Here is a 24,242-nt window from a genome sequence, read left to right on the forward strand (position 1 = left end):
ATTACTCGCTAATAAAGAGTAAAAAATTGAAGTCATTTTGTGTTGCATTATTTATACCTATTGCAGATAGAAAAATGGTGTCAAAGTCGACCTCTACAAGAATCTAAAGTTTTAAGGAGATACCTACACAGTAAAATATTTTTGTTTTATGGAATTATGTACTTCATTTTTTAGTAACGCTCCGTTTTTTACACAATGTACTCTTTTACTTAAATTTGACAGCACACATGTACTCTTCCTAGCAGCCTCTGAGCATGTTTATGTATGAATAGAATCAATATCGTAAACACTTCTCTCAGGCGTTTGCCTCGTATACTGAGCAGGCAGGCAGTAGTGCACGTAAGCCTAACTGGGCCCCAGCTTTCTCACGCTTCCTACGATGCCTGCAAGCATCTGCTGGGAGGTGGATACAGGCAGAAGCCAGGTCTGTCCTTCCTGACAAGGCCGTGTGCAAGGAGAATCCCCGTTGGGCACTGGAGGGAATGGTGGTGCATTCAGGGGCAGATGGAGGGACACAGGGAGCCAGGAGGGCTCTGCAATGCAGAGGGCCAGGACTGTCTGGATAGAATGGCTGCAGAGATGAGCTGAAAGCTAAAAAACAGAGCACAGCCTGCTTCCTTTGCTTGCCTGGCATCCATTTGTATTTATCCTGTGGTACTTGTCAGGTTTCGATCCAGTCCACAGTATGTATGGAGGGCCTGTTACATGCAGAATACTAACTGCTATGGCAGATGTGAAGGTGCCTGCAGGTAACACCCTGCTGACAGATGCTTACAACCTAGTAAGGTTGTTAAGGCAAAGACTCAAGCAATAACATACATCATATTAAAATCAGTTCCATGCATCTTTCACCTCTCTGTCTCTCTCTCAATGCCTAGCAGAAAGGTGTTTTGATGTTAAACACCAATATTCTTTTGGTGACATCATAATTATTTATTATTTCACAGAAATTTAGTAGTTTTGATGATTTTTCCATGTACACCCAGCTTCCTCTTGACATGAAGAACATTTGCCTTAATAATGCATGATTATATAATTCTTCCAATTACCTAACGACTGTGATGGGATCCAAGAGATAATCTATGGTAAAATATCTCTAACAATGTCTTGCCAAACCCAACATCTAATAAGGAACTTCTTGTCTTCCATCTGTTTTACCCACGCACTTTCCACTAGAGTTAATGAACATATGTAAGTGAATTTCACCCCTACCCAATGTATGCAATTCACCATCCTCTTTCAGGGCTAAATAGAAAAAATAAACAATAACATATGTGCCTCCTGTTTTCTTCACTTGAGACAATACAGACATGATCATATATCAGTGAATTCAGTTGGATCTTTGAATACTTGGGCTTCGAATTCCATTTGGCTCTGTAAAATAAAAGTGTTCAGTTTAGTATAGATTTCCACAAAAGGCAGAACAAAACAACATGTTCTCCTATTTCTTGAGTCTGTGCAGAGACAGGAAAACCAAGGGGGACAGGTGTGGAGAACTCCAGGTGCTCACGAGTTGCTCCGTTCACAGATCCTGCCAGTGCTGACAACATGCCAAGCACAGTGCTGCTTCTGGGGCTGCAAATGGACAAGACCCCTCAGCTCCACATGTTTTCCGCCTGGTGGTGGAGACCAGCCAGGAACTGGTGAGCATGAGTCAGGGTCCTGAGGGCTACAGCAGGGAAGACTCATGTGGACACAGAAACCTGGGGTGGGGGCGGTCAGGTCACAGCCAGGCCTTGGCAGGGGAGGACATGCTTCCCATAGCAGGAGAGGCCAGACTGAAATCCAGGGATGAGGAAGGCGTGTGGTCCAGGAAGACAGCTCGTGGGATTTATTAGCAAGGAAAGCAGGGTGACCTTGGCAATAGCAGATTCAAGCATGGACAGAAAGAATTGATGGCAGGGTAGGTTTTTAACCTGGATGATTCTTTCAAAAAATTCATCTATGAGAAGGAAAACCATTGGACAGGAGATACAAGTAGGGGTGGACCTTCTATGAAGCAAATATTACCACCCTGATCCCCAAACCAGGAAAGGACCCAACAAAGAAAGGAAACTATAGAGCACTATCACTAATGAATATTGATGCAAAAATATTCAATAAGATCCTAGCAAACAGAATTCAACAACACATCAAAAAAATTATACTCTGGTTTTTCTTCTGATTGGAGAAGTCTTTCATGGAGAGAAACAGATCTGAGTTTTAGACCAATGTTTGAAAGCCTTGTTTTGGTAAGGCTTAAAAAAGTTATACACCATGATCAAGTTGGTTTTATCCCAGGGTGTAACGAGGTTGGTTCAATATATGTAAATCTATAATACATCACATAAATAAAACAAAAAAAACAAAGGTGTGGAATTGAGGTCAGTTCTCTCCTTCTCTCTCTCTCCCTCCCTCCTTTCATTCTTTCCTTTCTTTTCTTCTTTCTTTCCCCTTCCCTGCCCTTCCCTCCTCTCTTTTCTCCTCCCTGCCCCTCCTTTCTTCCTTCCATTTTATTTTTCAGATGAAACCATTCTGAGACCCATCCCTCTATTTATCCTTCATCCATCAATCTTTTCTTCCTTCTCCACCCATCCATCTCCCTCCCTCCCTCCCTCCCTTCCTTCCCTCTAGCCATCCATCCACCATTTACTAGGCACCTACCATGCTCAGATGAGCTTACGTCTGTGTGGTAAGAAAGACAATAAGTAAATGAACACATATACTTTAGATAATAAAAAGATCTGCTAAGAAAAAAATAGCAGAGTTGAGGGAGAGAGGGGGAGACTAGTTAAGATGGTCGAGACGAGGGTCTGTGAGGAAATGGCACTTGAGCAGAGGGAGGTGAAGTGAGAAACTGAGGCACATGAAGGTCTGGGGAAAAGACCTCTGGACAGAGGCAACGGCGGGCACAGAGGCATGGGGTGGTCTGGCGGGGGGACTGCAGGCGGCTGCTGTGAGAAAGGCCGATGGTAGGCGGCATAGCTGCAGACAGAGGATGGGCCTGCTGCTCCAGCTTCAGAAGCCACAGGAGGCTGGGAGCAGGGAGAGGCATGGCAGAACTTGCATTTTACGTGTCCTGGATATGTAGAGAAAAGCCAGGAAGGGACAGCAGTGGATGCGAGAAAGCTCATGATCTAGGCTGGGTGAGCAATGATAGTGGCTTGATTTAGGGTGATGGCCAACAGATGTGCAGGGAAGAGGTTACATTCAAAGATACATTTTGGAGAAGCAGCTACAGGTGCTGCAACAGAGAAATGACAGACAGCTTCTAGCTTTTGACAGAACAACAATGTAAATATGGCTGCCATTTATTGAGACAGGGAAGAATGAGGTAGAGGCAAGTTTTGGGGGGAAAATCAAGAGTTTGTTGAGAACATCTGTGTGGACCTGTTGAGCAGGAAGCCAGAAACACAACTAGACCCTGGGGGAAAGGTAATATTTATATGTCCCATCACTGCACCTGCTCAGACCGTCCAGGGAAGTCTTGAGAGGAAACCCAGCTCAGAGCTGCAAGCACTTGGCCCTCCTGTGTGTCCACAGCTCATTTCCAGCCTCAGACCCCAATGAGGACTCTTCCAGGCCAACTCATTTGCACCTCTGGCCACATCTCTTTTTCTCTCCCTCTTTTTGTCTTTTGTACACATGTCATTCCTTTTGCTAGGATTATTTTTCCCAATCTGACCTGGCTATTTTGTCCTTTGATATCAAGTTCATCTGATAAGCTCAGATGCCCTTCAGCCTGACAACTATCGCTACACTCACCTCTGACGCAGGCACCAGGGCACTCAGGGCACTAATTACTGAGTGAACTTGGACGGGTTGCCTAAACTTTCCAAGCCCCAGTTTCCTCATCTTTAAAATGAAGATAATTACACTATCTACTTCATAGAGTTTACAGGAGAATTAAATGAGGCAATATAGGGCATAGTGCTTACAACATTGCCTGGCATAGATGAAGCACCATACAAGCCATTAAATATCATTATAATATCATACTCTTGTGTAATTATTTTCATGTTCATTTTCCCTAGAAAATATGAGCCCTTGAATGAAGCTATTGAGCTTTTCATCTGTGCTTCTGGCACACATGAAGCCCCATTAATTGCTCCTGACATGAATGAATGAGTTAATGAATGAAAACAGCATTGGGCTACAACAGATTCTTCTTCAGTGGGCTTTCTGTAATTAGAAGGGATTCCCTGTGAGTGAGCAGAGTTCATCTGATCCAACACTCATCAAATCAAGAAGTTCTGGGTCATTCACTTATACTAGGTTATTACATTTTTGTTATCATTCAGTAAAAGTCACATCAGTACCTTTGGATCAGGCAGACATGGCCCAAAAGCTTCCAGCAGAAGGGTCTCTTCTCTCACAGCTTGTTCATAGTCTGAAAAAGACAGCTTCCCGTCATGGTCACGGTCCTGCAGGTGGCCAGCAAGGTATCAGTCAGCACACAGAACACTGAAGGTAAATACAGGCTCTTCCATAGAAAAAAGTGCTACACAGCGAGAGATTAGATAGTGAGAGTGAAGAGAATTTTTAACATTACAATAAAGAGCACAATTGAAGTGTTTTATTTAGCCAAATAGGCCACTTAAATTATCATATTTTCCATTCTTATTTCTTGCCAATATTTGGCCTATAAACTTCAATATAAAACTCTAAACTGCTCATAATTACCATTTTCTTGAGGGTTATTTCAACCAAGTCTTTAATTCCTTCATCAGGGTCTTCTTCAGATGGCTGTTTGAGAAGGCTGTTCTTTAGCATGTGAAACATTTCCTCCTTTGAAATGAATCCATCACCATTCAAATCAAACACCTCAAAGCAATCTTTAAAAAAAAAATTATGAATTTGATCCTATCACTAAGGTAATACTTTCTCTCATGAAGTTTTCATGGCCAAGTTCTATCTTGTTGATATTCTGCTGACCCCAAAGGTCTTGGTGCAACTTGATTAGTAAATATTAATGTACACTGATTATGTTCAATGGTCTTTAATAAATGTTTCCTCCACTCAGATATAAAATAAGCATACCAAGGAACAATAACTTGCGTATATTCATCACGAACTCATGGAAAAATTACTGAAATATGACTCTTAAAGAGGGTTCATCAAAATTAACTGATAATTAAGAATCAGAAACATTATCCAGTTTTATGGTTACAATTCAAGTAATGAAATACGTAAAATAATCTGTAAGTGTACATGTATATAATTAGCATTCTTCTTTGGCATAAATTACTCTTCATTACCACTGGATTTTTGTTATTATTGACTGTCTTTCAGCCCTTATTGACTTGAAATTCACTTGATAAAGAAAGCTAACAGGAATTTGAACCAACCAACCAAGCAACCCACCTATCCACTTTGTTGATTGAGTTGGAAGACATTGACTTAAGTGCCCTAGGAAGTTAGTCATGATGTACAGATAGGATAACCTGAAATCTTACATTTCATTTTTTCTTCCAAAGATCCTCGAAGAAACAGTGATAATCCATTAATCCACTCTGTTACATTCACACATCCATCATTGTCTTTATCGAAACCTCGGAATACTAAAGAGAGGGGCACCATGTAATACTCGCGCTGCGTTACGATTCTCAGTGATGTATCTACACTGGAATTACTTGCTTTTAAAATTCAGAGAAAACTTCAGGATCATATAGTTCAATGTTCTCATTTGACAAAAGACAAACTAAGACATGGTAACATTAGGAAACTCTTTTATTCAAACACTCAAATTTTCTGTTCATGTTTTGTGGGAACAAAGTAAGTTCCAAATGTATAAATATATTCATGATTAGATAATTAATAATATATTGGTATAAATGTGCTAATTATATTTATTAGATATGTTAAATGTATTAATATGATATGTTATTTTATATTTTGTTACTCAAGAAAAGTAATGTTATTACATGGTAGATAGGATTATATCTTAATTTTTATTGATATATTTTCTTTGATGTAAGAACATTTAAATACACTTTGAAAACTATTTATTATTATGTGTGCTAAGTAGACATTGATACCTGTTGAGGTTTTCTGCTATACAGAGAAGGAAACCTAGTTACTCAACACAACTTTGTTCTCGTCTTACATACATAAAATAGAGAGGATGACCTTTGCAAATTAAATGTTCATATTAATGTGAGATTGGGAATGAAGACATTAAGCTTCCTACCAAGAGCATGTCCAAACTCCAGCCTTTTTTATCAGCTGTGGCTGGATTTGGCCGACTTGACTGCTGTGTGTCTCTTACCTCTGTCCATTACCATGTCGTCAGTCATTCCAAATGTCACGTGTAGGATGTTTCGAAATGCATTACGGTCTAGTCCCATGACTGTACCTTGCCGCTCTACACCTTCTCCCACCAAGTTATAAAAAAGCTTTATAAGACAATTCACTTCAAATTTATTAACTGTGAAAGAATAAAATTAAGATACAACAAAAATGCATTTTTTGGTCTTTAAGTCCCAACTTAAATGTTCCATTAATAAAGTTATAGACAAACAACATCAGACATCGACTATGGAGTTGTCAATAGAAAACATTTCTGTTTTAAGCTTCATGATGCTTAAGTGAGTAGAAGATGGCCATTGCTACATTAGCCACTAAAATAAAAGAAGTAGCCTTCCCTCCAGACAGAGTTGTCATGTTCAGAATTAGAGAAGATAAGATTAAGTAAGTTATCAGAATAATGATTGTAGTGTCAGACCCTAAACTGTACAAGGCCAGTCCGTTGAACAGTTTGATGAGAATATGTCAGATTGTATATGAAACCAGCACATTGTACTCCTTGATTGCACTAATGTACACAGCTGTGATTTAACAATAATAATAAAAAAAAAGAATGGTAAAGCTTAAGAATGGTAACTTTTTTTCAGCATTTTGAATCTAGGTATTTATTAGATTTACAATGTTCTTTTTCCTTGGAAATAAATACCAGGCTTGCAAAGACTAGGTAACAATTTTCATTGCACTTTAGCCTTAGTGAATTTGTTAGCCAGATTTTGGAAATCAGAATGACTTATTTTCCAGTATAGAAGCTTTTAAACATATTGTAACACTCAATATGGCTCCGTTTGAGAATTACATAAAAATTAACATGCAGTTTATTTGGAAGTAATTTGGAAACCTTTATTTAAAGGATATATACATACACGGATACTGGCCCATACACATAATTGCAGAAAGGATGGTAGTCATAAGCACGGAGTTAATGATTGGTGTTCCAATCTCCACTTGGTGTGTCAGTGAAAGGGTTGCTACTGGGTCTTGAGAACATAAAAGTGAGTTTAAGTATGGGCAGGAGATAAGGAAAATTCTGCTTCAAAACCAGACAAAATTATGGTTGACTATTTTTAAAATCATGAGGACAAAATCTGTGCGCATATAACAGAGGAAAGCTTGTCGGGATGGAGAAATCATACTTCATCCTGCAGATCAGGACACACTTGAGTGTGATTCTGGTTTTCAGAAACACATTTTAAGAGCAACATGTTGAGAAACCACATTTTGAAAACTATGGAAAAGCAAAGATTTAGTAAATAAATAGCAGAGAACAATGTAATGGTTATGATTTTTAAAACAGCTGTTAGTCACTGGAAAACCATATAGTGGTTCCTCAAAAACAAAACAAAAGCACATAATTACCATATGATCAGTAATTCTACTTTTGAGTATATACTCAAAAGAATTGAAACCAGGACTCTAATAGATACTTGTACACCAATCTTCATAGCAGCATTATTCACAATAGCCAAAAGCTAGATGCCATCCAAGAGTCCGTTGATGGGCGAATGGACAGACAAAATGTGGCATATTCCTACAATTCAATATTATTCAGCCTTAAAAAGAAAGAAAATTCTGGCACATACTATAACACGAATGAAAATTGATGGACATTATGCTGTGTGAAATAGACCAGACACAAAAGGACAAATTTGATTCCTCTCGTACAAGGTTCTTCATGTTGTCAAAATTATATAGAGAGGAAGTAGAGACAGAAAGTGGAAGAGTTACTGCCAGGGGCAGGGGAGGAGGAATAGGGATGGGGAATTGGTGTTTAATGGGCATAGGGCTTTGGTTTGGGAAGATGAAGATGTTCTGCAAGATGGATGGTGGAAATAGTCTACAACAATGGTTAAAATGGCAAATTGTATGGTGTATATATTTAACCGCACACACACCCCTCTAAAAATAAAGAGCTGTTAATAATTGCAGAAGAAAAGCCTATGCAAAGAATTGTATACTCTATGCAGGAAATGCTAGGAGATGGGACATTAATGAGCCATTTTACTATTTCACCTAAAATAATTAAAAAAATTAGTTTATTACCCACTATGTCAATGCTTAGTCATACATTTTTTTCTGCTAAATGTTTCTTAAATTCTAGAATAAAATACTAAATGGAATTAAGGAAAATTCAAGAATAGGTTTTTATCTTTTTGTAATACTCTAAATGTGTCCTGCAACTTGTATCTGGGGAATGGTGGATTAACTAGACTCTCTCCTAAAATGCTTTACTCTTCTCAGATTCTATAAAATCTGTCCATTTCATCCTAGTAGCATTATCATCTTGCAACTAAAAGAAATTTGACTTGAGGGGAAGTCAAATTTTATTTTATGATTGTTATTTTTTTGAGACAGAATCTCAAGCTGTCGCCCTGGGTAGTGTGCCTGTAGCTTGGCGCCTGTAGCTCAAGTGACTAAGGCGCTGGTGGGTTCGAATCCAGCTCGAGCCTGCCAAACAACAATGACAGCTATAACAAAAAAAAAAAAAAAAAGAATAGCTGGGTGTTGTGGTGGGCACCTGTAGTCCCAGCTACTTGGGAGGTTGAGCCAAGAGGATCGCTTAAGCCCAAGAGTTTGAGGTTACTGTGAGCTGTGATGTCACAGCACTCTACCCAGGGTGACAGCTTAAGATTCTGTCTCAAAAATAAATAAATAAAATTATTATAATGTCCACAACATAACTATTTTTCTAGAAATCAGTTAGCAATCATCGTTTATAAGGGTCACTTTAAAACTTTTATGTAAAGAGAAAAATCAAAGGAGTTGGCTGTGTCTCCTGGCATGGTACACTTAGATTTAAAATATACTCTTACCTTTTAATCATTCACAGAAGGGTTGTTTGCAATATAATCAAACTTATTGAACAGAGACAAAATTAAATTTAGTATTGTGTATAGGAGATACTGCATGGTGTATGAATATTTATCAAAAATGTTTACTAGATATTGAAACAGTATCTGGTCTTCTCCCAGAAATGAAGATGTTTTAAGCAAAACAATACTAGAGCAAAACGCTCATCAGATTAAAATAACCATAATAATACCTTAAATTACAGGATGCCTTTCTTCCCCTAAGAATTTTAAGATGTGGGTGGCACCTGTGGCTCAGTCGGTAAGGTGCCGGCCCCATATACTGAGGGTGGCGGGTTCAAACCCGGCCCCGGCCAAACTGCAACAACAAGAATTTTAAGATGCTTAGATACACCACAGTTTTGATTTATGTCACCAACTCACCAAGAGAGCATTTCTTACCGCTCATTATATCAAATATAAATGATGATTAGAAAGCAGTAGGTTCTGTAATCTCTAGAACTACATTAGAATATGTTTATTCCTCTTTCTTTGCACAATAGGGGTGTTTCTGGGATCGTAGCTTCTCCTGTTTATTCAAGTGGCACTAGATTTGCAATCAGCATTCAACTTCTAAGCTTGCTTACCAAACAATATTTTCCTCATTTAAACCATATTTATGATTTCCCTGCCCAAGCGCAGTTGTTTTCCAGTCTGAATATAATCCTAATTTTCCTTTCAAAATTCTAGGACCACCTTTTCAGATGTGAGATTGGAGAACAATGAACACTCATCTTTTAATGAACACTCATCTTTTTCTCCTGGCCACACCTCGGGGCCCTTTCAACATTGCCAGGCCGTGGAAAGTGGAAATCTAACGTTCCAAACGGATTCTTAACCATGCGTTTAGCAATGCTGAGTTCTGTGGTTTCCATACAAATTTCCCTGCTCTGGACACAGGGACCACGTCAGCTTATGCTGCTCAGGTGGCCATTCCCTCCTTGGATCGCTCTGGTTTAATTGCTCTAGAAAGAGCTAGACAGCGGGGTATATGTTGGCTGTTCTATTTTCCCGGGGTCTGCTGGTTTTAGTTTTTCTTTTACACTCGTCTGAGGCTAACACCAGATGTCTTGTGGCATCTACACCATGTTGCTATAATGTGAACGAAGAAGGTTTGAGAAGCAGGCGAGGAGGGTGCGGGCACAGAGGCCCAGGGGTGGGAAGCAGGCACCGCAGGGGACCTTAGCACCAGCGGGGACCGGGGCTGGGTCCAGCAGTCTTGGCCTGCCCGGAGCTCCAGTTTTACTTACAGTGCTTGCTATTTTTAGTTAAGGTGTCCGTCAACTTCTGCAGCTTCTTGCGGTTCATTCTGGACATTCAGGAGTGTGGCGGCGGGCGTGGGTGTCTCGGGCGCTGGGCGGCTGGACCCCGGCGAGCTCCGGCGCTGGGGCAACCCGGCGGGGTCTCAGCTACCCGGCGCGCCGCCCCAACAACCGGCGTTGTCACGGCAACGGCTCGCTCGGCCGCCGATTGGCTGCCGGGCTGGGGCGTGTCGGAGGCATCCCCGCCCAACACACAGCGTGGCCATGGCAACAGCCCTGCGGCCGCTGATTGGCTCCGCGGGGGGCACACGTGGCGCCGGGTGGATGCTCAGGGCGGCTGGGAGGGTATCAGCCAGGCACCTTGCAGACTGTGTTCTGACTGTTAACGTTTACGTTTTCATTTTTAGGGCACCTGTGTTTTGGATTGACAGCCCTGTGACTGCACCGCCAATCACCAAAGACTAAAAATAGGGTGTTGCAAGCCGTCTGAGGGATGTTTCGGGGGGTGAGTGTCACACCGCTAGGGAAGACTTAAGCTCTGGGAGACCTGGAGAAGAGTCACAGAGCAGCAGGCGTGCTATCCAAACGGTGCTTTCCAGGCCTCGTGCAGCAGGGTGTGAAGCTTACTGTCTGGGCGGGGCCTCTCTGTTGAGGTGGTCCTTGTGCTGCCGTGTCAGAGGGGAGTCCGTCCCTGGACAGCCCTATCTTCAGGTTTTTAACGTTTCTGAGAGCAAAGAAATTTGAGTGCAGTCACAGGTTGTCTAAGGAGGAGGATATGTTCTGGGAAATGTGTTATTAGGCAACTTTGTCCTTGTGCACACATCATAGAGTGTACTTACACAGAGGCTTGGAAGGGAGCCTCCCGTGCACCCAGGCTGCCTGCTGCCTCTCGCTCCTGGGCTACGGACCTGCTTGCAGCGTTGGAAGCAGTGTTGTCTTGGGTCACCCATTAAATACACAAACACCTATGAGAGCTGATAAGGAAAAACAAGGGTCCATGGTATCTTCATGATTTCCCCACCGCAGATAAGCCAAAAAGTCCTCACGTGGTATGAGTGCAGCTCACGGTACCGGATTCTCCTACGGGGGTGGGGGGTCTGAACAGAGAAAAGGTACAGTAAAAATACAGCACTATAATCTTAAGGGGCCACTGCTGCATATGTGGTACAAGGTTTATGGAAATGTGATTATGCATCACGTGACTGCCCTCATCTCATTCTTTGGAGGTGGAGTTTATCAGTAGAAGCTGGGAAGAACCACTGGCAATTTTTAAACTAGTTAAAGAGGCAGTCTCCCAAATAGAAACAAGCTGACAACTTCCAGTTAGGTGTGGGGTACATTGCGCCCTCGCTTTTATGGAAAATATCCCTGTACAATTTATCATTTTCTTATTTGAAAGACAGATTCTGTGCCTGCAAAGGATAGTACTTACACCTTTAGTGTGGGAGGACTTTCACTTTTCTTGCCCATGGTGGATTACCCTCTTGACTTAAGCTGGCCATGATATGGGCTAGCTCAGCCAGGAGCATGACACCTACAGTGTTCTCCGTGTGCCTATTTAGCTTCGGAGGGGAAAATGCCTCTGGAGTGCAAACTAATTTATTGTATCCATACTGTCATCTTTTTTTTGCAGTTTTTGGCCAGAGCTGGGTTTGAACCCACCACCTCAGGCATATGGGGCTGGCGCCCTACTCCTTTGAGCCACAGGGGCCGCCTGTCATCTTTAGACTGAAGGCAGAAAAATTCTGCCAACTATGAGCAACAATCCAGAGAGAAATAATTCCAAAATTGAGGCCTCTGGTCTTGAGTCATTGTTTCATTTGTCCATGGAACAGAGGAGCTGAAAAAGTGGCTGTCAGTAGCTAATGAGGAAAGCATGGTCCCCACTGATGCAGGCAGTTGTGTTAAGAACCACCTTCAGATGTGCTGAATGGTCACCCTGCTGGTGTGCCTTAGGGAGCAGGGCCCCACACAGTGCTCCCACATTATGGCATGTCTGGGAATCTTGGGCACCTGCTGGGCAGCACTGGTGGGTCAGTCAATCAGTTATTACTTCACAAGTTTCAGGCCTAGGGCCCATCAGCTATGTTCCCTTAAAGTGAAAAAAAAATGTAGGGATGACATCTCAAACTGTAGAGACCAAAATAGGCCAATCTGTTATGCCAAGCAAACATTCCTTTGTAAAGAATGTTCTCTCTCATTCATCCTCCCCAGTTACTTCTTCCATGGTATTCTTTTAGGGAAAAAAGTCCAAATGTATTATTGTGTGAAAATTCCCTTCCCTAAGTGGGCTGCAGAGTTGGCCTTAAGGTCTTGCAAATCTTTGGGAGGCGAAGTGCAGTATTCAATTGGGGTGTGTTTTGCCAATATGTGGGTAAACCAGAGCTCTCAATTCAGGCCTGTGAAGTCTGGGGACTGAATATTTTTAGACTGTACAAACAACTGTAGACCTGAAAGAATCAGCTAATCATATACATATAAATATCAAGGAAAACTGAGATTTCTATTTGCAGTTTTTTGTTGCTTGTGCTGAATAGACAAAGAACTTCTTTCCCCCGAGGGCTTTCTCAGAGTAAGACAATTAAGCCTGGGCGGTTACCTCATTTGAAATCAATCAATAATGGAATAATAAAAAGACTGTTTAATTCATATTGTACATAGATTTTACTATTCACGAAATGATCATAGAACTTTCTAAACTCCAAGCAACTTCAAGATGAATAACTTTTGTAAATACAAAAGTACATTAAAGTGACTATTTATGCTATAATATTTCCTTTAATTTTGTGTGCAAAACAATCTTCCCTTTGACTCACCATTCTCTGGCGTGTTGCCATGAAAAATAGCTTGGACCTTGGCTTGATGAAAGTGTTTTCCTTAATGTGGACCTTTTATGATGAGGGCCTTTGGAAGCTGTTTAGGAAATGATATCATAGAATTGATCTCCAAGTATGTCACAAATCTATTATGAAATTGTTTTAATAAAAGGAAAATTAAAAGGTTAGTTACATAATTTAAATTCAGTTTTATTAATTTTGTTTTGTGGAATTGGTGATAAAACATTCAGAGTTAAACGTGTCCAGGTTGAATCTGCACTGCTGCCCTCTACCATGGTCCCCTTTGTTGCAGTGCTGCAGACAAGCTGATCACAGTACTTGGAACTCACCAACTGCTGTCTCATTCAGGACTTCTGCATATTTTTTTGCCCCAACCCATTCTCAGTGGCAGCTCTTGGAAGGGTACTTTCCTCTTCCCTATGTAAAGCGAATCCTTCCTTACCAGACATGCTTTGCCTCAGGACTATTTTCTTTCTAGCTCTTGCTACTGTGTGGAATACCTTCATTCATTTTTTTCTAATCTCTCCTTCCCACTAGACTATAAATTACGTGATTCATTCTCTCTCCCCTCCTGCCCCTCCTGCGTTTAAGTCTAATTTAATCTCTGTATCTCTACATCTGTTTGTCATCTGTCTATACCTCTGAAGTTTAAGAGCACAGCCCATGTTTTATGGTGTGTATTAATGAAAAGTGGAGAAAGAATTACCAGAGTAGAGGTGAACCTCACGTCTCCCTGAAGCACCTCCAGAGGCTAGGCAGCAAAATAGAGCTTTCTTTTAAACTGACCTTTCTCCAAAAGTCACACTCAATATACACATTTCTAGCCTTTATTTTTTTTAACTGTAATTGAGTAACTGATGGGTTAGTCAATTGCCTATTGTTTCCTAAAGATAGGATTCTTGTATCTTACATGTAATTTACAAAAGTGTCAATTAAGATAAGATCTGTTGATGAGTATTTAGACGAAAGCAATGTCTTCAGGCTGAGTAAGGAAGCTGGCTCCTTCACTGACCAGGAAATCCAGCTGGATTTTCTGTGTTCTCTCCCACTGAGCAGAGGCCCTGAGCACCTGCAACCAGGGGCAGGGCAACTGCACTGTCTGCACAGCTAGCTATGGACAGAAACACCTGTCCCTTTATAGTTGAGCCCAGGGATCCCTGTTGATTCAGGGTTTCCCCCAAGGCTGGACAGGGGACTCTAGTTTTCCTAGGCTTGGGCAATTTCTTGAAGGGAATGTCCTGACATTTTGCCCTGAGCTGGAGGGACTCTATTCATTTGTTTGTTGCTAACACACATTAACATTGAAAATGTGTTTCTATTTGCCAAATCCTAGGCAAGCTTAATTCTCAAGAACTAATACCTCTAGATAAAGAGCCCAGGTAGAGACTCCCCACTTGGTCTTTCCCTTTGCCAGAAGCTCTGGTGCTTTTTACTTCTGTATTCTTTTCTAATAAAATCCTACCTTATCACTGATCTGTGGCCCATGGGTTCATTCCTATAATCTTTGAGATCAAGGACCTACTGAGGAGAGAAATTCCAGTAACATATTTTGGGGGCTTGTCCAGGATTGAAGATCTGTGGTAAGCAATGGGACCACTTACCTCTATCCTGTTTTTCTCTATAATCATAATAATGGAGAGTAATAATTAGGATGCTTTTTGCCCCTAAAAGCACATCGTGTGGCTGCTGACCTCCAGGTCATAGGTGAGAGGCTGTTGGGGAATGAACTTCCTAATTCCCCTTGGCTCCAAAAGAAAGGAGCAAGAGGGAATGTTAGAAGGCTTCTGAACCCATTCTGTATTCACTCCTTTTCTCTGGGTGAGAGCTGAGCAAAACAGAAGTAGCACCTAGAGGTCCTGGGGTCCTCAGCAGTTGTTCTGCCCCCAGGGCACTGGAGGGCCTTCTGAAAAAAGTGCTCTCCCAGCTCTTACTATCTGCTCTTATCTTCCATGGTCCCAAACTTCTTCTGTTTATTTCTACAGACTCCTGCTGCTTTCTTTCTTTCTCCTTGCAGTTTGCACGTGTTGTTTGAATGTCGATAAAGGATTGTTTTATATATTTAGTTAAGTTGGTACTGGCTCTTTTTGGTGTTTTTTGAATGTTGTAAGTGTGCTTCAGATATTGTAGATGTGTTGTAAGGTCCTGTTTATTGCCTTTCATTGCAAAATTAAATTCAATTGGCTTTTTGTGTTTTTGAGAAAAATCTGAACTGTACTAATGATTAGAGGCCAAGAAGCTGGCTCCAAACAAAGACAAAATAACTCCCCTATGCAGCTTCTCTGGGTGACCGGGAGACTACAAAGAGAAGCCTGGGACAAACCCTCCCCACCCCTCCCACCCCCACGACCCACCGCAAGAATGGCCCGAAACCCTAGGCCTCAGTTTAGTCTCTTCTTTAAAAGAAAAAAGGGAAAGAAAGAAAACCATTATAATGAAGAAAGGCAGAGAAAATGATCCTGGGTATTCGATTTTATTTTCCTGGTCTATTGGAGTAAATGGAAAGGTTCAAAATCATTCTGGGTTTCTCTAAGACTTTGCCTAGTTGTAGCTGGTTCTAATGCAAAAATTTTAGAGTGTCTATCAACCCTGAGTTTAATTATTGTTACCTTACTAATAGTTGGGGAAGAAAATAGAGTGGAAAACATAGCATTTAAGAAATGCCCATGACAGTAAGCCTATTTTCCTTTGTTACTGGGAATTTAGAAAAAGTTTGTAAAAATTATAAAGGGTTAAATGTGCAAGCACCACACAGCCGTTTCCTCCAGGGTGGGGCTCTCCACACTTTAACTGATACTCTGGGGCAGGCCCAGAAAGGGGCAGAACTTACATCACGTGGGACCAGGCTCCTTGATACCTGATTTCTCTGGCTGTGCAGCTGGCAATTAATAAGCACAGGAAAGCCAGCAGGTACATAGTTTTCTATCCCAGTAATTGTGGCTAAATCCAGACAAGTGTGGAAGCTAGGGAGGCTGTTCTCCTCAGGGATTCTTCCCCAAGCTTTGGAAGGAGACTTCCTTTTGTTTGTCTGGACGGCTTCCCGGGTTGGTCAGAGGACACTTTGACAACTCAGGAATACAGGGTGGGATTGATTAAGACACTGGATGTTTTCGTTCTTTCTCGCAGATGGGTAATATTCTCTCTCTAAGATAGTGATTCTCAACCTTCCTAATGCCGTGACCCTTTAATACAGTTTGTCATGTTGGGGTGACCCCCAACCATAAAATTATTTTCATTGCTACTTCATAACTATAATTTTGCTACTGTTATGAATCATAATGTAAATATCTGATATGCAGGATGTATTTTCACTGTTACAAAGAGGTTGCAACCCACAGGTTGAGAACCGCTCTCAAAGAGAATAACCAAGTAACATGTTCTCTCACCAAGAGAACTTTCATCAGGTGGGACCACTATGGCTCCTAGGTACCTGACATTTTGGCCTGCACTGCAGGAACACCCTGCTGGGCTGTGTTCTAAAGTGTTGGGACATGTTTGATCCCTGGACGCTGAAGAAGGACTGTACGGTTTTCTTCTGCACTGAGGCCTGGCCTTAGTGTGGACTCTCCAATGATGAACAATAACCACCAGAAGGTACTCTAAAATTATGGTAAATAAGAGGGGAAATGGTCTGAATTACCTATATGCAAGCTTTCTTTTTTCTCAGAGACAACCCCCAACTGTGTAAAACCTGATAGATAGATCCAGCTCTCCTGGCTGTAGTAACTTCCCCAAATGTCTAGGGATCCCTGAGAAAGATACTGTCACCACCTAGTTCAAACCTACTATCTACTTCTCCAGCATCTTCCTCTGTGCTTTCAGAAAACTCCAAGAAAGAATCTATTTCAAGAGTTTCTTCTGGCCCTTTTGGGTCCCCCAGAAAGCAACTCTATCCTTCTTTGTGTCCCTTAGTGAAAAACATGGGTGGTTAGAGGGGAAATGCATGGGTATTCATTCCATTTTTTCTGGCAGATTTAAAACAAATAAAGACTAATGTAGGAAAATGTTCTGATGACCCAGATAGGTATACAGATATTCTTCAAGGGTTAGGACAAAGCTTTGGCCTCTCTTGGAGAGAGGTAATGCTACTATTAGATTTAACTTTCAGTGAGAAAAACGAAGTCTTTGATGAAGCTAGAAAGTGGGGTGATTTATAGTTCATGTCCAATACGGATGGCAGTATGTCTTCTGAGGACAGGGACAGATTCCCCATGGGAAGACAGGCAGTTCCCTTTGAGGATTCTGAATGGGACCCTGAGAAACAAGGTGACTGGTGGTGTAAACAGTTTCTAACATGTATCCTGAAAGGTTTAAATTGATCCAAGAAAAAGCCTATGAATTATTCTAAGTTGTCTATTATTTACCAGGAGCAAAATGAAAGTCCCTCAGCCTTTCTTGAGTGGCATAGAGAGATGATGAGAAAAAAACACTCAGTTGACACCTGATTCTTTAAAGGCCCAAATTATTTTAAAATATATTTATCATTCAGGCAGCCCCAGACATTTGAATAAAACTCCAGAAATTGGCTCTAGGCCCAGATCATAACCTGGAGAATCTTCTTAAAATGGCCACAAAAGTGTTTTGCATTCAAGATCAGGAGGAAGAGGAGAAACAAGAGAGAAGGGATTAAAAAAAAAAATGACAGCTCTAGTGATGGCACTCTGACAAATGGGCATCATTCAGGAGCAGAGGGAAGCCAGAGGAGCTAAGGACAAGTGCTTCCAATGTGGTCACACTGGCCACTTCAGGAGAGATTCCTCCCGCTACACACAGCACCACCTGTTGGGCAAGCCACTGGGCTAATGTCTAGAATGCAAGGGTGACCACTGGTGGACAGCCTGTCCCCAGAGGTGAAAGTCTCCTGAGACAGTGACCCCATCAGCCTCCGAACTGGAATGAAGGTGCCTGGGGCAGATTCTCATGGCTCCAGCTTGTGTCATCACCCATCAAGAGCCTAGGGTCTGCCTCATAGTGGAGGGCCAGGAGACAGAATTTCTTCTGGATACTGGAGCAACCTTTTCTGTACTCCTCTCTAACGCTGGTCTTTTATATCCCCCTCCCCCCAAATCTGTAACTATACAGGGGGTGTCTGGAAAGCTGGTTACCAAATTCTACAATTGGGGTGACTGGCTGTTCTCTTAAGCCTTCTTAATCATGCCTGAAAGTCCTGCTCCCATTTTTGGGAGGGACATACTAACTAAAGCATACCATGCCTTCCCTTATTAGAGACAGAAATTAACACAGAAGTGTGGGCTACGGAGGCACAGGTGGGAAGGCCAAGATATGCTCAACCAGTCCAAATAAAGTTAAAAAATCCCACCGTCTATCCCAATCAAAAACAATATCCTCAAAACAGAAGCTAAGGATGGGCTAATACCCATGATACAGAATCTGGAGCAACAGAAATGATTAATACCTTGCAATAGTCCATGTAACACTCCTATTCTGGGAGTGCCAAAAACCAAATGGAACTGGGAGACTACTCTAAGACCTCCGCATTATAACGAAGCAGTCATTGCTCTCCACCCTGTAGTTCCTAATCTGTATACTTTATTATCTCAAATCCCCCCCAAAGCTGCCTGTTTCATAGTCCTCAACTTAAAAGATGCCTTTTTCTGCATTTCTCTTCATAAGAATTCTCAATACCTTTTTGCTTTTGAAGACCCCTCTGACTCCAACTCCCAGCTCCCATGGACTGTGTTACCTCAGGGATTTGGGGACAGCCCTCACTTGTTTGGACAAGCCTTAGACCAAGACCTGAGTTGTTTCTCATATTCCACAGCAACTCTTATTGAGTATGTAGATGACATTCTTTTGGGAGCACCAGATACAGAGGACTGCCACAAAGCTACCTAAGCTTTCTAGCTGATTGTGGGTACAAAGTTTCCAAGGCTAAAGCCCAATTATGTGTGCCCGAAGTGCACTATTTAGGTCTCCAACTTTCACAGTGGGGAAAGAACTTTGGGCAAAGAAAGAATAGAACCAATATTGGTTCACCCTAAACCTTGAACTCTCAGACAGCTTTGAGGCTTCTTAGGAATTACAAGCTTTTGCAGACTCTGGATTCCTGGATATAGTGAATAGCTAGACCACTCTATTCCTTAATTGAAAATGCTCAAAAGGAGTGTATAATAAGTCTAGAATGGGAACCATAAAACAGATAGTAAGGACTTGTGAGGTATATCAGAGAAACTGACAGGTATTCAAAAACAAGGTAGATATCCAGGTGAAGATTGGCAAATGGATTTCACTCATCTCCCTAAGGCACATGGTGTACAACATTTGCTAGTATTTGTGGATACTTTTACTAATTGAGTTGAAGCATTGCCTTGCAGAACAGAAAAGACCCAGGAAGTTGTAAAGGCTTTAGTAGGTGAGATTATCCCCAGGTTTTGATTCCCTTGGTGTTTGCAAAGTGATATTGGACCAACCTTCAAAGCATCTATTACACAAGGAGTATCTAAAGTCCTGGGCATAAAACATCATCTGCACTGCTCTTGGAAGCCACAATCCTCTGGGAAGGTAGAAAAAATGATGATAAAATCAAAGAACTGTTATGACCGCTAACTCAAGAGACTCATCTCCCTTGGACTAAATTAATTTCTATCGTTCTCCATAGAATAAGAAATTTGCCTCAACAACTCGGTTGTAGCCCATTTGAGTTATTATATGCAAGGCCCCTTTTAACTAATGATTTATTATTAGATCAAGAAACTACAGACTTAGTATTAGTAAAACATATTACTTCTTTAGCTAAATACCAACAAATCCTTAAGAACCTCCCAATTACATTTTCACATTCAACACTAAAAGCGCTTTTCTCTCCTGGAGATCTAATTGTGGTCAAAACTCTTCCCTCCAATTTACCTTCCCTAACCCCAATTGGGAAGGCCCCTTTTCTGTTATCTTGTCTTCTTCTACAACTGTTAAAGTTGTGGGAATAGATTCCTGGATACATCATTCACGAGTAAAATCCTGGAACCCACCACCCACTATAGAAGCAGACCAGGAAGAGGATTAACCACAGTCCACCTGCACTTGTGAGCCTAAAGAAAATTTTAAGTTATTGTTTAGAAACCAGCAAGGAAAGTGTTAATGTAGTTTTCTTTTGAAATCACTGACTTTATTATTTCCAACCTGACACCAATAAAACTGTAATTAACCCCTTCCACTTGCTCTTTTATTCATGCCTATTAATATACTAACCAGATTTGTGTCCTCAAGAGATGATGATGTCATCAAGCCACACCCAGTAAAGATGGTTCTCGTCCAAGACCTGATTGGATCACGAGCCCCTGGATGGGCCTCCCTCCTGAGAAACCCTAACTGTCCCCTGCTATCATCACTCGGTCCAGCAGGAAGCAAGTCTTTGTCTTTTTTCCGTAACAGCAGTTAGAATTTCTACTCAGAGAGGGAGAATTGATAGAGGGTTCCCTCACTCAAGGCTGGACAGGGGACCCCAGTTGTCCTAGGCCTGGCCAATTTCATGAGGGGAATGCCCTGACCTTTGGCCCTGAGTTGAAGGGACTGTATTCATTGGTTTGTTGACAACACTCATTAATGTTGAAGACGTGTTTTATTTGCCAAGTCCTGGTCAAGTGTAATTCTTAAGACCTAATAACCCTAGTTAAAGAGCCCAGGTAGAGACTTCCCACTTGGTCTTTCCCTCTGCCAGAGCTCTGGTGCTTTTTACTTCTTCTGTATTCCTTTCTAATAAACTCCTATCTTACCACTGATCTGTGGTCCATGGGTTCATTCCTGTAATCCTTGAGACCAAGGACCAACTCAGGAGAGAAATTCCAGTAACACCGTGATATTCTGGCACTAATCAGGGGGTTCTGTGGAACCCCACACTTCGTCTTCAGAGCAGACTGCACTGCCTGGCCCTCTGAGCAGTGCTAACCAGAAAATAGCCTGGACCAGCTCTAATGTTTGCAATGGGGTCCTTCAAATCACCTGCTCCAACTCCATAGTTCTTGGGCACTCAAGAAAAAGAAGGTCTCAGAATTGCATATCCACAGACAATTTTGCCCCTCGATTTTCGTCTAGCCCCTCTAATCCTTTCCCTTGTATTCAACAACATGTATCCTCATTTGAGAGCAGTCACCTAACATGCTGCACTTCACTTCTGTACATATATCCTCTGTACCCGCGACTCCCCTGAAAATGTTGCTGTTTCTGCAGATGCTCTCCAGAAAAGGCCACTCCTTTCCTCACACCTGCTCACTCCCTCCAGACCTGGCATCGCTTTCCCAGTACCAGAGTGTAGACCTGGTGACTCTATCCCCTGCTGCATCTCTACTCCATCCACCCCTGTACCCTGCCTGCTTCCTGCACCAGCCTGCTATCTTCCCTCTGTGCTTCTCCAAACCATCTTCTGAGTTGCCAGAGTAACCCAACCCAGTCTTCCTCCTGCTTAAAATTTAAATGACTCTCAGTGCCCTCAAGGTAAAAGCCAAGCCCTACAGCACGGTTTCATAGTTCTCTAAGATCTGGCCTCTCCCAGACTTGAAAGTGTCTTTTCTGACCAGTCCCTGAATGTGGAAGGGCTGGAGCTCCAGCAGCTGTATTAGACTGTGAGGCATGGGAGCTAGAAGGGGCTGTGTCTCTCAGCTGCGGGGTCTCCTCTGCAGGAGTGTGAAATTAGCTTCTATTTCATTTATCCCGCAGATATTTGGGGGGTTTCCAAATACTTTCATTTATGCCTAATCCTACAAATGGAAACTGTAAAATGAGAAAGCTGTACCTCATTGTCTTTAAAGGTCCTTCTAGTTTTATAACTCTTTAAAAGAGAACAGAAGTTGATACTCATATGTTCTCACTGTCCCTTCACTAGGTTGAACTTTATGAAAATGTCAGCGTTTTAGTCTTCAAAACCCCCAATTTTATGCCAACCTAATGCATGATTGCCTCCTTTCACATGTGCTCAAGATTTCACATTGTCTACTGAAATCCAAGATTTTATCTGCAAATTTAAAGAAGCTACCAGCCATTTAAATTCCTGGTGCTTCCCATTCTAGATTTATCATGTGCTATAGAAAGGAGCTGGGAGATTTTTTTCCCCCAACTTGTTACCTGTGTGGGTGGGAAATATGGAATGGCTGACCAGGGGCAGACAACCCTCTGCTCTCACTGCCCTGGGGGCTGCCAGCTCACTCTGGGGGGCTCCTGGCAGAGAAGCCTTGGTGAATGTAGGTGTGTGTATATATATGTATGATGTCTTTTCATTAAAATTAATGTTGCCAACTAAGCCACTCAGAGCATACTTTGTCTAGCACTTCAGAAATGCAACTGTGTTTAAAGAAAACCCTTTTCATGCTCTGCTGTACAGTTTTGTTTTGTTCTGAGACAGAGTCTCACTCTGCTGCCCAAGCCAGAGTGCCATGGCCTAGCTTAGCAATCCCAAATTCCTGGTCTCAAGCAATCCTCCTGCCTCAGCCTCCCCAGCTGGGACTACAGGCGTATACCACAACACCCAGATAATTTTTCTATTTTTAATAAAAAGGGGTCTTTCTCCCGCACTTGCTCAGGCCTTGGTCTTCAATTCCTAAGCTCAAGCAATCCTCCCACCTTGGCCTCCCAGAGTGCTAGGATTATAGGCGTGACCCACTACACTTAGTGGCCCTGATGTAATCTTTAATGTGGTGTTACATGTAGGGGGAGTCAAAGGGGAAATTTTTTTTGTAGTACTAGAAACACTGGTCAATTAAGCAGGGTAATTTCATATCCATAACTGTAGAAAGAATTTGGTCATCATTGTTGTCTTTGTGTATTTATGAATACATACTCAATCTTATTTCTGGGAAGACTTTTGTTTTGGTCTGGTCTGGATGGAGTGAGCAGGTATAAGGAAATGAGTGACCTTTTCTGGAGAGCATCTGCAGAAACAGCAAGGCTTTTTTTTTTTTTTTTTAACACACATCCCAGGATCAAGTTCTGTGAAAGGGACACTTGTTGCGTCCCTCCATTCATTTAAATACTTGTTTTGAGTTCACACTGTGAGCAGAGGTGTCACTTTAGGTATTCATGAATTACACCCAGTTCCCACCCTTTATGTTGGAATGTGGGTGAAGAGGTGTGTCTCCACGTCTGGGAAGACTGCGGTCTGTGGTGTGTGGTTGGGACACGGGATATGCCAGTACAAGCATCACTTCCTAAAATCAATTTCCCTAACAAAAACCCACAAAGAGTTTCCTGTGTTTTTTACATGGTTTATAGTTTTATCATTTACGTTTAACTCTCTGGTCCATTCAGTTAATTTGTGTATATGCATAAGGTGAGGGGTGATTTTCATTACTTTTTATATGATGAGCCAATATATATATGTAAGACTACCCATTTCCACTGAGTTACCTTGGCAGTTTTGTCAAGCAACTATGTAAGTGTGAGTTTAGTTTTGAGCTCTCTGTTCTGTTCTATCGATCACTGTGACTATCCTTATGCCAATCTCACATTATCTTGATTTCTGTAGTTTTATTGTAAGTCTTTAAATCAGATAGTGTAAATTCTTCAAGGTAGTTATATTTTAAAATTTTTTGACTTTTTTAAAAATTAAATCATAGCTGTGTACATTAATGCAATCATGGGGTACAATGTGCTGGTTTTACATACAATTTGAAATGCTTTCATCAAACTGATCAACATAGCCTTCGTGGCATTTTCTTAGTTATTGTGTTAAGACATTTATATTCTACACCTAGTAAATTTCACATGTACCCTTGTAAGATGCACCGCAGGTGTGGTCCCACCCATCACCCTCCCTCCATCCATTCTCCCTCCTCCCCTCCCCTCCCTCTCCCCTTTCCCCTTCTTCTTGGGCTATAATTGGGTTATAGCTTTCTTATGAAAGCTATATAAATTGATTTCATAGTAAAACTGAGTACATTGGATACTTTTTCTTCCATTCTTGAGATATTTTGCTAAGAAGAATATGTTCCGGCTCCATCCATGTAAACAGGTAAGAGGTAAAGTCTCCATCTTTCTTTAAGGCAGCATAATATTCCAGGGAATAAAAT

At 41.7% G+C, this 24,242-nt stretch overlaps 1 protein-coding gene across 4 annotated transcripts; it reads right to left on the reverse strand.

The window, feature by feature from the left end:
• Positions 1-909: 909 nt before the first annotated feature.
• Positions 910-10,539, reverse strand: CLXN (calaxin). Of its 4 annotated transcripts, none has more exons than XM_053559464.1 (6): positions 10,382-10,539; positions 6,248-6,349; positions 5,436-5,540; positions 4,663-4,814; positions 4,299-4,403; positions 910-1,374 (listed from the first exon to the last, which is right to left on the reverse strand). In XM_053559464.1, the coding sequence occupies exons 1-6, from the start codon at positions 10,446-10,448 to the stop codon at positions 1,315-1,317; spliced, it is 591 nt and encodes a 196-aa protein (XP_053415439.1). In that variant the 5' UTR covers positions 10,449-10,539; the 3' UTR covers positions 910-1,314. The 4 variants fall into 4 exon arrangements, 3 of the variants coding, with proteins under 3 accessions (XP_053415439.1, XP_053415438.1, XP_053415440.1); XM_053559463.1 differs by having other exon boundaries at positions 6,248-6,406; XR_008373928.1 differs by having other exon boundaries at positions 1,274-1,374; positions 4,299-4,480; positions 6,248-6,406.
• Between the last annotated feature and the right edge of the window lie 13,703 nt (positions 10,540-24,242).

Source organism: Nycticebus coucang, chromosome 13 (assembly GCF_027406575.1).
Source record: "Nycticebus coucang isolate mNycCou1 chromosome 13, mNycCou1.pri, whole genome shotgun sequence".
NCBI classification, from domain to species: domain Eukaryota; kingdom Metazoa; phylum Chordata; class Mammalia; order Primates; family Lorisidae; genus Nycticebus; species Nycticebus coucang.